Below are 19,666 nucleotides of genomic sequence, written 5' to 3' on the forward strand. Positions count from 1 at the left end.
CTCAAAGTAGAAGAATTTTTTATTTCGAAAAAAGTTGAGTTTTCATCCAAGAAAGATTCCAGTTTACTCAGTAACATAAAAAATTGAATTTTCGTAACAAAAAAAAAGTTTCTACGAAAAAACTTGGATTTTAAATCCAAAAAGACGAATTTTTTCAACCAAAGAGGATAAATTTTTAACAAAATAGTTCAATTCTCTGCCAAATAGTTGCATTTTTATCCAAAAAAGATTAAGTTTATACTAAAACAGATAAATTTGTATTTTGATGGAAATTTCTTTTCTATCTTGAGTGAAAAATCCTTTTTAGTTGAAAATTCTTATTTTTTGATTAAATTCAACTGTTTCTTTTTTGTCGTTTTTCGTCTTTTCTTTAAAATTGAGATCTTTTTTGGTTGAAAATTCAACTACTTTGTAAAAGATTAATTTTTTCGTATCAATTTTTATCAGTTTTAATAAAAACTCGTCACTTTGATTAAAAATTTGACTATTTTGTGGAAAATTATGTTTTTTGTTTGTTAAAAATTAACTGTTTTAAAATGAAAATGCATGTATTTTGTTTAAAATTGAACCATTTTTGTTAATGCTAGTTGACAAATTCATCACTTCGGTTAAAAATGTAACCATTTTGTTCCAAATTCTTTTTTATCTTGGCTGACAAATAATTTTTTTGACCGAAAATTTAAATTTCATTTCTGGTTGAAGATTTTTTTTAGTTAAAAATTCAAATGTGTGGTTAAAAATTCATCCTTTTTGGTAGAAAATTAATCATTTTTAGTAAAATTAATCTTATGGATTTTCGTAACAAAAAAATAAGTTTCTACTAAAAAACTTGAAATCTAAACCCAAAGAGACGGTTTTTTCAGGTATACTTTAAAATTTTTTAAAATTAAAACTTTCAAAAAAATTGTTGAATTTTCAACCGAAAAGTTAACGAAAAAATGCAATTTTCTATTGGGAATGGTGAGCGACCATTTCGCCACCTGGTGCCGAAAACAGGAACTAATAAGAGTAGGTACAATTTTAAACCGGTATTTTAAATTTTCCTTAAAAGTGTTTTTAAGATTGTATTGTAAAGTTTAAAACAATGATTGAATAGTAAAAATAAATTTTCATAAAAAACAAATCGTTTTAGATCGAATTTTTATATTTTACAGTGAAAAAACACATTTTTGTAAAACAAAACGGGTTTTAAAAAAAATCAATTGTTTCACTATTTCATGCAAGTGTCCAAATAAGTCCATTCAAGTTTATAATATGTTGAAAATCACAATGAATAGTAAAATAAATGTTTTTTTTTCAGAAAAATAATGCGTGCAAAAAATGTGTTTTTTCACTGTATAAAATGTAAAATATGTATAGAACCCTTTATTTTGGATAAATACTTATTTCTAGTATCCAATAAATACTTTAAACTCAAAAAATAAAATCGTTAAAACACTTTTATGCTCAAATTCAAATGCATCTTGAAAATCTTATCTATTCTTTCTAGTTTGTATTTTCGTCCTCAGGTGGCATTTCGTAGTTTAACCATTCCCAATTAATTAAAATAAATTCTGATGAAATAAATTCTTGAATTTTATAATAAATAGTTAACAGTTCCACCAAGAGATGGATCAGTGCTCGTAAAGAGTGCCGCGAACTCTTCTACGCATGCGTCCCGCTCTGTCTCTGATTCGTTGATGTTCGCGCGCAATTTGAAATGTTAAAAAATAACATTTTTATTGTTAATTATGAATATTGTCATTTTAACTCATATAAATGTATATTAGACCGATATTAATGAATTTAATTTTTCTTTCAAAATCGAATTCAATATTGTTTAAATACTTTATTTAAAATTGTAAACTCCTTATATGTAAATAAATTTTAATTCCAAAATTGATTTGAAATTTCACTTCACCCAAATATGAATGAAAATATTCTGCACAATATTTATAACTTAACTGTAACAAAATCAAGATTCATGAATATCGGTCTAATAAACATTTATATACGTTAAAATGACATTATTCATGATAAACAATAAAAATGTTAATTTTTAGCATTTCAAATTGCGCGCGAACAGTAACGAATCAGATTAGTCACTGTTTGCGCGCTGAGTTTGAATTATATAATTATTCAGATTTAATATTTATGATTAATAATGATTGGAAAACGCATCAAAAGAAATTCCTTAATCCTAAATTCGAATTTTTAAGTAACCGTTCAAAAAATAATGCGATTTCTATGCAAAAACATGATTAATTCGGACTTCAAAAAAAAGATTTTTTCTTAAATTTAGCATTTTAAATGTTTAAGAATATTAATAAAAAGGTAATAAGAAGTTTTAGTTTTAAGCAAAAAATATTAGTTTCAATAGTATAAATATGATTTGATTATTTGTATACAATATTATATATTTTATAATATTTATACAATAATTAATTAGTCACAGTACACATAACAGAATACACACTCTAGAATTATATTTTATTCTTCTTCAATTAAATTACTTTAAATTCAAAATCACTTTCTTGTAATCCATGTCTTCTTCAAGTTATCAAAAAATGTGTGATATAATATTTATTAGTGCAGTAATCAATTGTTCTTTATTCATTTTTGGTAATTTTATTAATTTTATTTTGAATTACATTGTCGGAAATAAACCAAATTTTAATTTTTAGACTCGAGAGAGACGAGATTAATCATTGGGAATGATTTATTTCTCTGGAATCAGAATTCATAACCTCTTTTTTATTACAATTTAACTATTTATATCTAACACTCCAAACCCTTATTTTTGGATTAGGGAAATTCTATTTGGGCATTTTTTAATAATTATTTGTTAGAAATATTAAATCTGAATATTTATATAATTCAAACTCAGCGCGCAAACAGTGACCAATCGGGTTGTCGGCGCCTGGTCGGCGCGACGCAAGCGCAGTTAGGAAAGTTCCCAAGATTGGGGACACTGCACTGGACTGGATCGACATTTCTAACACGGTTGTCAAGTTACGTGAGTGACTAATTTTTCACAGACAAAAAACAGCTATTTTTACGTGCCGCGAAGTACCACCAAATTATCTAAAATGCTCGCGAAGTTCCGAGGAATCCTCACTCGATAAAAATAATCGAGTGCCGACTTTCGCGGAAAGAGACGGTCATTCAGAATGTGGAATGGTTATGTTTGTCAAAGGATAGTGATAGTGGTTTAACAACAATGGAGGACTTTTCTCCGTCAAAGGTGAGTGAGTGTTAGACTTATTTTCTTAATGCAGAAACACCTGTACTTTGATATCAGGTCAAGGATTTAATCCGATTTTACAGGATTGAAAAATAATCTCATTAAAAATGTTATTAAATTCGCTGCTCTTGAAAATAGAAAAAAATGTCGCAGTTTTTAATCAGCTGTCGCGATGTGTCACTTTTTTCGGTTTTGAGCTTAGAATAATTATTTAATGAGAAATATCTTCGAAATTGATAAGTGTACTTGAAAAGTGAAAACAAATTTTCGTATTTTCTTACGATTTTAGCTGTACTTTATTAATAATTAATCGATTCGTGGAGACTTTAGAAAAGAGTATTAGTCCCATCTGGAGCAAAAAAGGCAAAACTGGTCATTGATTTTTAGTTGATATAGTCATAAAGAGAAGCTGCATGAAAAATATGTGTCTAATTCTCTAGAGCTGGAAAAAAAAAATTAATTACATAAGCTTTCAACTGATATTAATTTGATAAAGGTCCGAAATTCGATACGCGTAGCACAAATATTTTTGGTTTTCCCGCAGACACATCGTATGATTTAATATTAATTTATTAATAATCGGATGGGAATCGGAAGCAGTATTTTATTTTTAGATTTCCTTGGAGTGCGATAAGATATTTTTATCTTTTAGGAACATAATCAGTTTTTTATATTAAAATTTCAAGACTTCCTGTGAATACGTGATACGTTAAACCTTTTAGGAGATAATAAAAGAATAAAAATAGGTGAATAAATAATGAGAAATATGTTGTTGAATTTCTGAAACGAAATTCTGTGATACAATATTTGCTTTGAAGCATAGGCGAGAATCCTAATTTTATTGTCATACTGAATGTATTTTATTTACTTTTTCTGACTGGCTGATCTGATAAGAACACCTTTTATCAGCAATTCCATCGTTAATAATGTTTTTTTAACAATTCTACTGTAAATAACTGGATTTGGAAGCTTGTGAAGTTGGAGTTAACTTGATTAGAATAGCGAGGCCTTTTTTCTTTAATTTAATTTGGATAAAAATTGTATTACACAATTTAAATAAAAAATCTGTCCAAGGAAATGACGGTAAACTTTTTTTTTGTCAGGTACTTTAATAGATTTTTAGAAAAAAATCTTTTACTTTAGAAATTTTTCATTTTAGATTCAAAATTTTTAAGCGTATATTATAAATATAAAATTGAAAACAGTTTTTAAAAAATTATAAAAAAGTTGATCAACTGATGATATAAATTAATTATTTTAAAAACTGAACTGTACTTCAAAGTTTAAAAAGTGAATAATAATTGATTATACAAAAAGATTCGGAATTAGTTCATAGTTTTAGAATTTCCAGATTTTAACGTTAATAATTAAAGTGTTTTAATTGTAAAGATTTATTAATCAAAAATATGTAAACGTCCGATTGAAACTTTATAAACTGTCATTGTTGCTGAATTCCAAATATTGTTTTAGTCTAAAATATTCCATTTGTAAATCATTTAATTTGAGATTTTTCAATTAAGAAAAAATATAATGACTTAATATTTAGAAATATCTGACTGTGTATGTAAAATTAGTTATTATAAATTAAATATTCAAAATTATATTTTAAAAAACTAAATATTGAACCTTACAATTTTAATTGTTCTATTTAAGAAAATTTAATTTGTTACTCAAATTGTTAAATTTTTATGTATAAATAATAATTAAACACCTATTATTCTTAGAAAAAATTCGAGTAGAATCTTAGGAAAATTGAAAATGATTTTTTATTTTGAAAAAAAATAGTATTAATTATGTAAAATAATTATATCTTATATAATAATTATATATAATTACATCTAAATAAAGTTCTGAAAAAAATTATTATAATATGTACTACTGATCAGGGCTCAAATTCACCACATTATTTTAATTTTTGAGCGAATTTTACAAATTTTTAGAAGACTAATCTGCCCAAGTTCATTTTTTGACGAATTTTATAAATTTGTAGAAAAAAAATATATCCAACTTTGATTTTAATCGTTTTTCAAATAATTAGTTAAATTGTTATCTTTTTAAATATGATATTCAGTTTAGAATGCGTAATTCGAAAAAATTTTAAATCACTTCAAAATAATATATTTATAATTAAAGAATTTGATTAATTTTCAAAAATTTTTTAATAAATTAAGAAATTCAATTTTTCTATTTTCAATTGAAAAAGATTTTTTATTTTTAGAATCTAATTTTAGAAGAATATTTAAAAAAAGATTTAGAAAGATTTAGAAAATTATCAAAAAAAAATGTTTAAGATTTTAAGAAATGTTGTTTAATTAGGCAGAATTTTAGAAAAAAATTTAGGAAAAATTCGATTCATTTTAAAATATTTTTAGTAGTTCTGAAAAAATTTATAATTTGAGATTCACGATTCATCCATTTTAGATTTTTTAATTGTTTAAGATTTTGAAATAAATATTTTAAGCAATTTAAGGATTTTTATACTATTAAAAATAAAAAAAATTAAACTTTTAATTTGAAAAGTGGTCAGTTTATAAAAAAATGTAATCGTTCCGCTTTGAATTTTTCTTGCTTAAAATTATATAGTTTTGAAATTTTTGTTAATGCATTGATTGATTAAGCGAAATTTTTTAATTTTGATATATAAATAACAATTTTCCTAAAATTTAAAAATCAAAATTTTCCTAAAATTCCTAGGAAAATTAAAAATGATTTTTTATTTTCTATAATTGTTTTAAAAAAATATTTTTAAATATTTTTAAAATGTTCAAAGAAAGAAGCTGGAATATTTTAAGAACATTTTTTTTAATTTGCAAGATTTTCTAAAGGTTAAAGGAAAAACTCGATAAATATCTTTTAAAATTAACTGAATTTTTCCTACCATTTTTAGAAAATCTTGCAAATTCTAAAAAATTTCTTTAGAATCTTCCAGATTCTTTTTGACAATTTTGGAAATCTTATAAAATCCTTTAAAATATTCTCTTAAAATAATTTTTCAACATGACAAATTATTTTTAATTTTTATAGGAATATTAAGAACATGTTTTTATTTTTTGAAGCCTTTCACAATTCTTAAGAAGCTTTTAAATTTTTTAGTCGAAATCTGCAAAAATTTTCATTTTATCTTAAATTAGGCTGTCGCTATTTGCACCGACATTTCGGTACGAATAGCTGAAAACTTTAATTATTTGAAATCATTTCAAATTTTAAATCAATTTTTATTCTTTTCAAAACTTAAAATTACTCAAATTTTGTTTACAAATTATAAGCAGCATTTTCTAAAAAAAATTCGATTCATTTTAAAACATAATTTAAATTCGAAAAAATAAAACTTCTAGATTTCTCAAGATTTTAAAATAAAATTATGAACCTTTTCAAAGATGTTTGAACTATTTTAAATCAAAATAAGTTAACTTTGAATTTAAGAAGTGTTCAGTTAAGAAAAATTAGAATTTTTAATGTTTCTAGCTTAAAATTGCTTAAAATAATTTAATTTTGAAAATTTTTATGTTCATTGATTGATTTTTTAATTTTGAACAGTGAAAATGATAACGTGGATTTATATTTCTGGGTACTAAATTTGAATTTTTGAACCCTATAATTTATAAAAGTTAATAAGTAAAGTTAAAAATTTTTTAATTTGATTTTAAATAATTAAAAATTCAAGAGTTCTACTTTGAGTGCTTTATTTTGTTGTTTCTTTTTTATTACTTCAAATTTAATGGAAAATTGTTTAGCTTTACAGTTCAAATGTTTTAAATTTACAGACAAAAAGTACATTTTCTACAAAACATTTCAATTTTCAACAAAACTGAAGAATTTTTAACCAAAAAATTTGAATTTTTAACAAAATAGTTTAATATTTAACCAAATAGTTGCATTTTTATCCAACAAAGATTAAATTTCATCTAAAATAGATGAATTAAAAAAAAGGCTTAAACAAGTATTTAAATTTTTATCCAAAGAAGATTCCAGTTCATTTTCTAACGTCAAAATAAGAATTGTAAACAATAAGTCATTTTTCTGCTAAATAGTCGCAATTTTAACCAAAAAGTATGACTTTTTAACAAGTTTGTTAAATTTGTAACCCAAAAGTTGCATTTTTGTCCAAGAAAAATGAAAATTCTTCTAAAACAGGTAAATTTTTGATCCAAAAAGACAAATTAAAAAAAAAATTGAATTTTCATCCGAAAAGATTTTAATTTACCTCTCAACACAAAAATAGGAATTTTAAACAAAATGTAAATTTTCTAGGAAATAGTTTAATTTTCAACAAAACAGCTGCATTTTTTCAAGAAATATGCAACATTTCTAATAAAAAGATGAACTTTTAAATCAAAAAGAACATTTAAAAAAAAAGTTTTCATAACAAAAAATTTCAGTTGAGGTATCAGCAACAAAATGTAAATTTTAAACAAAAGGTTAATGTTTTTGGAAACCAGTTGAATTTTTAATCCGAAAAGACGAATTTTCGAAAAAAACAGTTAAATTTGAAATCAAACGCGATATCTTTTTGAGCAAATTGTTAAATTTTTAACGAAATAATAAAATTTATAACTAAAAAGATAATCTGCATGAGAAAGTTTCTAGAAACATTAAAAATTAAAATTTTCCGTAACTAAACACTTAAATTATTTTTGAATTTTTTCAGAACTTCTAAATATGTTTTAAAATGAATCGAATATTTTCTAAAATTAAAAAAAATTCTGCTTATTATTTGTACGCAAAAATTTTAGTAGTTTTAAGCTTTTTAAAGATTAAAAATAAATTAAAAATTTCAAATGATTTCAATTTCAAAATTCAAATTTTTGCAGATTTCAGATAAAAAATTTAGAAGCTTCTTAAGAATTGTGAAAGGCTTAAAAAATCAAAACATTTTCTTAATATTCCTATATAAATTAAAAATAATTTGTCATGTTGAAAAATTATTTCAAGAGAATATTTTAAAAGATTTCCAAAATTGTCAAAAAAGAATCTGGAAGTTTCCCAGGAAATTTTTTAAAATTTGCAAGGTTTTCTAAAAATGTTAGGAAAAATTCGGTTAATTTTAAAAGATATTTATCGAGTTTTTCCTTCAATTTGTAGAAAATCCTGCAAATTAAAAAAAAATGTCCTTAAAATATTCCGGATTAAATCATTTTTTATTTTCCTAGGAATTTTAGGAAAATTCGTTTAAATTATTTAAAGTCATTTCAGATATTTTCTCCAAAAAATAAGCGTTCAATTGTTATTTATATATCAAAATTCAACAATGTCTCTTACAAAATAAACATTTTTTAAAGAGAACAATTAAGATCTAAATTACAAAATTTTAAATTAAATGAGTTAAGAATTAAATATTTTAAACTGAAACAATATTTTAAAGTTAATAAAAGCCTTAAATTATGAATATATTATTATGAAGAACATATTTTTTTCAGGACAAGACATTTTAAAATTTTGAATTTATTTATAATCGTTTTGTCAAATCAATTATTGTTGACTTTTTAATATTTAAAGCACAGATCCATTTAAAAAATAATTTATTTGTATTTTTACAGTTGATAAAATAAAAATGTTTTTTTTTTATACCAAATTTTCAACTTCAACGCTCCTAATTTTTAATTTATTAAACCTTCAAGATTGCACTTTAAAGTTTGTTAAATTAAAAATGTACGGTTAAAAAAAATATAATATGGAAAATTTTTAAAGCGAAAGATTTTCAAATGACGCATTGTAAATTGAATGATATCATAATTTAAAAAGAAAACAATTCAAAGAAAAAAATCTCGGTCATTTCCCGGTTCGCAAAGATTTTTCACGGTTAATGAAATTAAAAAAAAGAGATCAAAGATTCAGATTTAGTTCAAAAAATATAAATCTACATTAACATTTTCAACGCTCTAAATTGAAGAAATTAATGCATTAAAAAAAATTACAAAATTTTAACCAAAAATATTAAAAAAGGGAACGATTACATTTTTTTATAAACTGAACACTTCTTAAATTAACAGTTAAATTATTGTTATTTTATATAATTTTAAAATCCTTAAAATGCTTCCAAATTTTATTTCAAAATCTTGAATAATTAAAATATCTCCAATGAATGAATCATGAATCTCAAATAAAAAACATTTTCAGAACTACCAAAAATATTTTAAAATGATTCGAATTTTTCCTAAATTTTCTTCTAAAACCTTGACAAATGCAACAAAATTTCTTAAAATTTTACACATTCATTTTTGTTATTTTTCTAAATATTTTTTAATATTCTTCTAAAATTACTATAATTAGTATAGTTTACTCTATTTTTTCTAAGAATAATATGTGTTTAATTGTTATTCATACATCAAAATTCAACAATTTGAGTTAAAAATTAAATTTTCTTAAATAGAACAATTAAAATTGTAGTCTCTTTTATAGTTTTGAATATTTAATACATGTATAATAACTGAATTTACATAAATAGTAATATATTTCTAAATATTAAGTGATTGTATTTTTTCCTAATTGAAAAATTTCAAATTGAATTTCTTAATTTATTGAATAATATTTGAAATTTAATAAAATCCTTTAATTATAAATATATTATTTTGAAGTGGTTTTAAAAATGTAAATAGTTTATAAATTTTTAATCTGACATCGAAATTTGTTTAACTAATAAATCTTTACAATTGAAATAATTTAATTGTTAGCGTAAAATTTTGAAATCTAAAAGTACAGTATATTTAAAAAAATCATTAATTTATTTATATTCACAGTTAATCAACTAAAACATTAATTTCTTCAACGGAAAATTCAACTATATTGTTGAAAATACAAGTATTTTGTTAAAAACTCGATTTTTAAAATAGAAAACTAACTTTTTTTAAGTTAATCTTGTCCAAAAATTCTTCTTTTTGTTTGAATGTGATTTTTTAACTGAAAATTTAACTTATTCCACTTCAATATATATTTCTTTTATTTCAGACGCTTTCACATAGAAATGATTGATTATTGTTTGAAAAATATTTAAAATATAATATTAAGAAATTTGTTTATTAATAGATTTTAAAATTTGCATATTTTTCATGTTAGGAAATAAAAATCCAGAGTACAAATTTAAGAAATATTAATGATGTTTTCAGTATTATTAATTGAATTGTCGGCTAAAAATTCAAGTTCTTCTTCTAATTAAATTCTAATTAAATTGTCAAAAATCGTTCAATATATATTTCCTTTATTTCAGACGCTTTCAATTAGAAGTGATTAATTATTGTTTGAAAAATATTCAAAAGATAATATTAAGAAATTTGTTTATTAATAGATTTTAAAATTTGCTTATTTTTCATGTTAGGAAATAAAATTCCAGAGTACAAATTTAGGAAATATTAATGATATTTTCAGTATTATTAATTAAATTCCTAGAAATTACAACAACAAAAAAACATTATTTATAATAAACTCGCGGAAAATTATATCTGGGGGAAAAAAAACAACAAAATTCATACCAAAATAAAATTGAGAATTTAAATGATAAAATTTAAAAAATGTAATTTTGGCAGAGACGATTGCAGAAGGAGTTGATGTCGTTAATTCGCGAGCCGCCGCCAGGAATGCATGTGGATGGAGAACATGTGGATGAAAATTTGACTCAGTGGATTGTACATATGGAGGGTGCAAAAGGAACTTTATACGAAGGAGAGCGCTTTCAATTACAATTTAAATTCAGTTCGAAATATCCGTTTGACTCGCCAGAAGTTACGTTTATTGGAGGAAACATTCCCGTACACCCTCACGTTTACAGCAATGGTCACATCTGTCTGTCAATTCTCACAGATGATTGGTCGCCTGCCCTCAGTGTGCAAAGCGTCTGCTTGAGTATTGTTTCGATGTTGAGCAGCTGCAAAGAAAAGGTAAATTTTTATTTAATTTAATTTAAATCTTTGGAAAAGAATTTCTATAAATCCGGATTTTTATATGTTTTAAATTACTTTTGATCGCTGGAAAAATTCAAGTTTTTATTATTTTCATAATTTTGGTCGATTTGGAAAAGTGAATTTTTGATAAGTCAAGAAAACTTTCTCCTGAAGATTATCTATTTAGAACAGTTTTCTTTAAAATGCGTCGATTTTAATTTCAAATTTAACGGTTTTGTTACAAAATTGGTCTTTTCGGATTAAAACTTTTAACTGATTTCGTAAAACATTAACCATTTGTTTAAAATACATATTTTGTTGCTGATAAAGTTTAAATATTTATTATTTTTTTTATGTAAACTATTTTTTCTGAAAATTGATCTTTTTTATTTTAAAGTTTATCTTTTTTAGTAGAAATGTTGCATCTTTCTTGAAAAAAATACAGTTTTTTTTGTTGAAAATTAAACTATTTCCTAGACAATTTACATTTTGGTTAAAATTCCTATTTTTGTTTTAAAAATTTAACTGAAATCTTTTCAGATGAAAATTCAACTCTTTTTTTCGAAAATTTGTATTTTTTGTTTAAAAATTTACCTCTTTTAGAGGGGTTTTAATTTTTCTTGAACAAAAATGCAACTGTGTTATTGAAAATTTTCAACTAAAATGATCAATATTTACCTGGATTACTTAAATTTTTAACCGACAAGAATAATTTTTAGACAAGAAGATTAACTTGCAAAGAAAAAGATAATTTTCATTATTCGAGTAAAATAAGTTAAATTTTGAGTTAAAAAATACAAAGTTAAAAAAATAGTTAAATTTGTTTAAAAAGTGATTAAATGTCAACTAAAATTATAAATATTTAAATGAAATAATTTAATGTTTGACCAAAAAGATTAATTTTTTACCAAGAACTTTGATTTCTACCAAAAAAGACAATTATGAATAATTAAAATATTAAAATAATTTGCAACAAAATAGTTCAAATTTTGATCAAGTAATTTTGTTTTCAACCTAAAAGATGAAGCATTTTTAAGTAAAAAAAAAATATCACTTTCCAGCCAAATAAAAGAAATTTCACTTGAAAAAGATAAATTTTTTAGTTAAGATCGAACAGAAATTTATTTTACTAAAAGAAACTACTCTATGCTAAAAAAAAAACATGAAAAATATTTTCAATTAAAAATTATTTTCAGCAAAATAGTTCTATTTTCTACTGGAATATTAAAATTTTTAGATGAAAAAATTAATTTCTACCAAACACGCGAATTTTTAACTTAAAAATAATTTTGAGTAATTAAAAGGTTAAAATAATTCTTAACAAAAAAGTTGAAATTTTAACCAAGTTACTTTATTTTCTACCTAAAAAAAGGAATTTTTCAACTAAAACGATAAATATTTACCTGGAATACTTAAATTTTCAAGTGATAAGATTAACTTTTTTTAAAGTTAAATTTGATTTAAAAAATCGATTTTTCAACAAAATACGGGTATTTTCAACAATATAGTTGAATTTTCAGTTGAAGAAATTAATGTTCAACGAAACTGATAATTTTTCAACTAAAATGATGAATTTTGAACTTGGATAGTTGAAATTTTGATGAAAAAGAGAAATTTTCATCTATAAAGATGAATTTTTTTTAATAAAAAAAGACGAACTTTCCAAAAAGTTTTCAAACAGTTGAATTTTTAAGTAAAAAAATTAATTTCTAGCCAAATAGTCGAAATTTCTTTAAAAAAATATACATTTTTCATTTAAGATCGAACAGAAATCTATTTTCTTATGAAAAAATATTCTATACTAAAAAAACATGAAAAAGATTTACATTTAAAAAAACGACTTTCAAACTACATTAATTTTCTGCTCATTAGCGACAAATAATTAAATTTTCTTTAAAAAATTGAATTCTTCCAAAAAAAAAAATTCTTTGGCTTAAAAATGTACCTGCTTTTAGAAGAATTTGCATTTTTTTGGACAAAAATGCAACGGTTGGGTTGAAAATTTAACAAACTTGTTAAAAAGTCATACTTTTTGGATAAAAATGCGACTATTTCGCAAAAAATTAACTTATTGTTTTAAATTCTTATTTTAGCGTTAGAAAGTGAACTTTAATCTTCTTTGGATAAAAATTTAACTATTTTTTAAAGGTTTTTTTTTTAAATCCATCTATTTTAGAAGAAATTTCATTTAATTTAATGTTCCAAAAATTATTGAATCGTCAAACAAATAGATTATTGTTCAACAAACAAGATTAATTTTCTACCAAACGGTTTCACTTTTAATCAAAAAAGGTTCAATTTCTACCAAAAGAGTTGAATTTTTAATAAAATAGTTAAATTTTCAAACAAAGAGGTGAATTTTTAAATAAAATGGTAAATCATAAAACAAAATCTTTTTTTTTAACAAGAGAGTTCAATTTTCAACCAAAAATATTTTTTAACCGAAAATAAGTTTTTGAACTAAGAAGATCAAGAAAAAAAGTTTTTAAGCAAAAATAGAATAGTTAAATCTTCATTTAAAAATTACTTAAAAAAAAAACGAATTTTCAACCAGTTTAATTTAAAAAAAAACGCAAATTTGTAAAAAAATGGTCGAATATTCAACCAAAAATATTTCTTTTTCAACACACAAGATTAATTTTCTAGCAAAGTGTTGCATTTTTAGCAAAAAATATGAATTTGCAACCAGGAAGATTAGTTTTTTTACCAAAAAATATGAATTTTTATCTATAAATGATGAATTTTTATCCAAAAATGGAATATAATTACATTTTCGGCAAGAAAAAATTATTATAAAAAAAAAATAATGTTTAGAAAAGAGTACAAAATTAAAAAAAAATTGATTTTTCAACTAAAAGATTATTTTTTTAACCGAAGAATAGATTTTCTTCCAGAATCAAACCAAAAATATTATTTTTTAATAAATACGATTAATTTTTTACCAAACGGTTGGATTTTTAGCTAAAAAAGATTAATTTTTAACTATAAAGATTAATTTTTAATAAAATATTTGAATTCTGGGGGAAAAAAATATTCAACAGAAAAAATTAATTTTCAATAAAGTAGATTAATTTTTCATCAAAAAATAAGAATAACAAAAAACATGAATTTTCAGCTCTAGAAGATCAATTTTTAACTAAAAATGGAATATAGTTACATTTTTAGCAAGAAAAAATAATTTAAAAAAAGAATTTTTAGAAAAGAGTTAAAAAATAATAAACTTTTTTTACTAAAAGATAATTTTTGTAACTGAAAAATTGATTTTATTCCAGAAAAGACAAATTTTCAAAAAAATAAATGAATCTTCTACTCAAGAAAATAATTGTTCAATTATTCAAAGATAATTATTAATAAATCTTCAATATAAAAAAATATTAAAAAAAAAAAAATTTCATCCAGTTGAGTTTAATAAAAAAACACAAATATTTCAGAAAATTGTTAAACCCTCAACCAAAAATATTATTTTTCAGTAAACAAGATTAATTTTCTATCAAACGGTCGGATTTTTAGCTAAAAAAGATGAATTTTTAAATATAAAGATCAATTTTCAATACAAAATGGAAGTTATATTGTCAGAAAAAGCAAATTATTTTAAAAAAATAATGTTCAGATAGGAGTGCCGAAAAGATGAATCTTTAACCAAGAAGATTTATTTTCCATTAATAATTACGAATTATAAATAAAAAACATGAATTTTTTACTATAAAAGATCCGAACCGAAAAAGACGAATTTTCCAAAAAATATTTAAATTTTCAACAACAAAAAAAAGTAATATTCAACAGAAAAAATGAATTTTAAATAAAATAGATTACTTTTCTACCAACATTTACAAATAACAAAAAACAAGAATTTTGAACTATAAAAGATCAATATTTAACTAAAAATGGAAGTGACATTTTCAGTAAGAATAAATTATTTAAAAAAATGAATGTTCTATAAAAAGTGCAAAGTAATTGAATCTTCAATTTAAAAAAGTATTTAAAAAAAAGAATTTTCAACAAGTTGAATTTAATAGAGAAAGACAAATTTTTCAAAAAATTGGTAAACCCTCAAACAAAAATATTGTTTTGCAACAAACTAGATTAATTTTCTACCAAATGGTTGCATTTTTAGACAAAAAAGATGAACTACATTTTCAGCAAGAACAAATTATTTAAAAAATATTGTTTAGAAAAGAGTACAAAATTTAACAAAATAATACCAAAAGATCATTTTTTTTACCGAAAAATTGATTTTCTTTCAGAAAAGACGAATTTTCAAGAAAATTGTTGAACCCTCAACCAAAAATCTTATTTTTCAATAAACAAGATTAATTTTCTACCAAACGTTTGGATTTTTAGCTAAAAAAGAATAATTTTCAAGAAAATATTCGAATTTTCAAAAACAAAATTAATATTCAATAAAAAATATTAATTTTCAAAAAATAGATTACTTTTTCATAAAAAAATAACAAAAAACATGAATTTTCAGTTCTAGAAGATCAATTTTTAACTAAAAATGGAATAAAATTACATTTTTAGCAAGAAAAATTTATAAAAAAAAGAATGTTTAGAAAAGAGTACAAAATTTAACAAAATAATTGATTTTTCAAACAAAAGATGTTTTTTGATGCCGAAAAATTGTTTTTCTTCCAGAAAAGACGAATTTTCAAGAAAATTGTTGAACCCTCAACCAAAAATATTATTTTCAAATAAACAAGATTAATTTTCTACCAAACGATTGCATTTTTAGTCAAAAAAGATGAATTTGCAACTAAAAATATGATTTTTCAGAAAAATAAATGAATTTTTAGCTGTAAAAGATGAATTTTTAATCAAAAATTGAATATAATTACATTTTCAGCAAGAACATATTATTATAAAAAAAAATGTTTAGAAAAGAGTACAAAATTTTTAAAAAATTTATTTTTCAACTAAAAGATCATTTTTCTAACCGAAAAGTGAATTTTTTTCGAGAATCAAACCAAAAACATCATTTTTCAATAAACACGATTAATTTTCTACCAAACGGTTGGATTTTTACCCCAAAAATATGAATTTTTAACTATAAAGATTAATTTTGAACAAAATATTTGAATTTTCAAAAAAAATTAATATTCAACAGAAAAAATTAATTTTCAATAAAATAGATTAATTTTTCATAAAAAAATAAGAATAACAAAAAACATGAATTTCCAGCTCTCGAAGATCAATTTTTAACCAAAAATTGAATATAATTACATTTTCAGCAAGAACAATTTAAAAAAAAAAGAATGTTTAGAAAAGAGTACAAAATTTGACAAAATAATTGATTTCTCAACGAAAAGATAATTTTTTTTTTACTGAAAAATTGATTTTCTTCCAGAAAAGACGAATTTTCAAGAAAATTTTTTAACTTTTAACCGCAAATATTATTTTCCAATAAAGAAGATTGATTTTCTATCAAACGGTTGCATTTTTAGCCAAAAAAGATGAATTTGCAACCGAAAGAATGACTTTTTTGTAAAAAATATAAATTTTTGACCAAATAAATGAATTTTTAGCTTATAAAGATCAATTTTCAACCGAAAATTGAATATAATTACATTTTCAGCAAGAACAAATTATTATAAAAAAAAAAAATGTTTAGAAAAAGAGTACAAAATTTAAAAAAATTGATTTTTCAACTAAAATATCATTTTTCTAACCGAAAAATGGATTTTCTTCCAGAATCAAACCAACAGTATTATTTTTCAATAAGCCAGATTAATTTTCTACCAAACGGTCGAATTTTTACCCCAAAAAGATGAATTTTTAACTATAAAGATTAATTTTGAACAAAATATTTGAATTTTCAAAAAAAAAAAATTAATATTCAACAGAAAAAATTTATTTTTCATAAAAAAATTTGAATAACAAAAAAAAATTTCCGCTCTAGAAGATGAATTTTTAACCTAAATGGAAAATTTTCGGCAAGAACAAATTAATAAAAAAAAAATAATGTTTAGAAAAGAGTACAAAATTTGACAAAATAATTGATTTCTCAACCAAAAGATAATTTTTTTTTAACGAAAAATTGATTTTCTTCCAGAAAAGAGGAATTTTCAAGAAAATTGTTGAACCCTCAACCAAAAATATTATTTTTCAATAAGCAAGATTAATTGTCTACCAAACGATTGCATTTTTAGCCAAAAAAGATGAATTTGCAACTAAAAATATGATTTTTGAGCAAAATAAATGAATTTTTAGCTGTAAAAGATGAATTTTTAATCAAAAATTGAATATAATTACATTTTCAGCAAGAACAAATTATTATAAAAAAAATGTTTAGAAAAGAGTACAAAATTTAACAAAGTAATTGATTTTTCAACCAAAAAACATACATTTTCAACCAAAAAGATGAATCTTGAACCAAGAAGATTAATTTTCCATTAAAAAAATACGAATTTGCAATAAAAAACCTGAATTTTTAACTAAAAAATATCTGAACCGAAAAAAAACGAATTTTCCACAAAATATTAAAATTTTCAAAAAAAAAAAAATTAATATTTAATCGAAAAAATGAATTTTCAATAAAATATATTATTTTTCTATCAAAAAATATGAATTTTTAACTACGGAAGATCAATTTTTAACTAAAAATGGAATTGACATTTTCACTAAGAAGAAATTATTTTAAAAAAATGAATGTTCAGTAAAAAGTGCAAAATTTAATCAAAAAGTCCAATTTTTAATAAAAAAGATAAACCCAATAGCAACCCTGAAATCTTTGCGCTTTCTAAGCAAATTATTATTTTTTTAATTTGATCAATATTTATCATTCTTTCAGAAAAGGCCACCTGACAATTCATTCTACGTGAAGACTTGTAACAAAAATCCAAAGAAGACAAAGTGGTGGTATCATGGTAAGAATTAGAAATCCTTTCCACTCTCAAAAATATAGTAAAAATCTCAATTTGAATTTGAATTATGAAAAATCGTTTTTTCTTCTTCTTTTTTTAGATGACAGTGTATAACTTAGTTGACTGGCCAAAGTGAATGATCAAACTGTCAAATCCACGACAGTGCCTGACCACCCAGAGTGCTTTGACGCCCTCTCCAGGGAATAAAAAAAAAAATTCTTCGAAATCATAAAAACAAAAAAAAAAATGTAAGAGTATTCCTATATGTAGAATGAGAGACGTAAAATACCATTTTAATTATTACTCTTATTATCATTGTAATAAAAAAAAAAGTAATAGTAACTCTGCGAATTAACAAACAATTTTTATTATATATTGTTTACAAATTGTTAACGAAGAATGAAACGAAAAGTGTGGCGGATTGTTTCGTTATAATAGTTAAGAAATTGAATTAGAATCTTGAGAGTTAATCTCAGTTTCAGAGATGAAAAATAATGATGGAGAAAGGTATTAATTGAATTCGTGAAAAAGGATTTTTGACGTTTCGATACGTGCTTCGCGTGCATACGTGTTGGTAATTGTTTATGTAAACTTAAAAGAGAATAGTGCAATATGGCAATTTATAAAAATGTCTTGAAGAAAATCATTTTATTAACTAACACTGTTCATTGCTGTGTTTACATTTTCAATTGATAAAGTAAAATTAGGGTATTATTTTACAACTTTTTGACTATTCTGCTTTGAATTAATTTTTTTTTATTTGCTTCAACGCGAGGCCTTGAATTGAAAGAATTCGAGGTTTTTCGAAGTATTTCGAGACACTTCTAAGCGTTTAATGTACTACTACATTTAGTTAATAAATCCAATTTTTTGCACATAATTTAGCTCTTGTCTTTTCATGTTAAAGTTAGAGTAGCTGAAATTTTAGAAAAAATAAGTGTTTAACCAAGAAAAAAATTAATTTTCAACAAAATAATTGTTTGTTTTTTTAATAAAAAAAGATTTCTTAATCAAAAAATGAAGAATTGAATTTTAAGTTAAATAAATCAATTTTTAACTCAAAAAATTAATTTTCTACAAAACAGATAATGTTTTAATCAAATACATAAATTTTAAGTTAAAAGAACATAAATTTAAATACCAAAACTAGAATAGTTCAATTTGCAGTTAGAAAAGTACATTTTAAACTAACAAAAAAAAATTCAATTTTCAATTCAAAACTTGAATTTTCTACAAAAAAAAAATAGTTTTTAATAAAATATTAAAACTTTTAATTAAAAAAAGATAGATTTAGACACCAAAATTAGAATAGTTCAATTTACAATTTCAAGAAAGGGTAAATTTTAAACAAAAAACGAGTTTTCAGCAAAATAGTTTTTTTTTTCATAAGAAAAAAAATCTTTTAACCAAAAATAGAAGAATTCAATTTTCAATCAAATAAGTCAATTTTCAACTAAAAAAATAATTTTTTTACAAAAAAAAAGTTTCTAAAAAAATATATGAATTTTCAATTTAAAAAAAAATTAGATACCTAAACTAGAATATTTTAATTTACAATTTCAAAAAAGGGTAAATTTTAAACAAAAAACGAGTTTTCAGCAAAATAGTTTTTTTTTCATAAGAAAAAAAATCTTTTAACCAAAAATAGAAGAATTCAATTTTCAATCAAATAAGTCAATTTTCAACTAAAAAAATAATTTTTTTACAAA

The 19,666-nt window shown here is 22.1% G+C and overlaps 1 protein-coding gene across 2 annotated transcripts; it reads left to right on the top strand.

Annotated features, from left to right (window-relative positions):
* Positions 1 to 2,948: 2,948 nt before the first annotated feature.
* Positions 2,949 to 18,837, top strand: LOC117169594 (ubiquitin-conjugating enzyme E2 W). 2 transcript variants are annotated; one of them, XM_033356045.1, is made up of 4 exons: positions 2,949 to 3,227; positions 10,744 to 11,094; positions 17,885 to 17,960; positions 18,058 to 18,837. In XM_033356045.1, exons 2-4 carry the CDS (start codon positions 10,765 to 10,767, stop codon positions 18,069 to 18,071), a joined length of 420 nt encoding a protein of 139 aa, XP_033211936.1. In that variant the 5' UTR covers positions 2,949 to 3,227; positions 10,744 to 10,764; the 3' UTR covers positions 18,072 to 18,837. The 2 variants fall into 2 exon arrangements, with proteins under 2 accessions (XP_033211936.1, XP_033211935.1); XM_033356044.1 differs by having other exon boundaries at positions 2,951 to 3,223.
* The last annotated feature ends 829 nt before the right edge of the window (positions 18,838 to 19,666 follow it).

Source organism: Belonocnema kinseyi, chromosome 3 (assembly GCF_010883055.1).
Source record: "Belonocnema kinseyi isolate 2016_QV_RU_SX_M_011 chromosome 3, B_treatae_v1, whole genome shotgun sequence".
NCBI lineage: Eukaryota > Metazoa > Arthropoda > Insecta > Hymenoptera > Cynipidae > Belonocnema > Belonocnema kinseyi.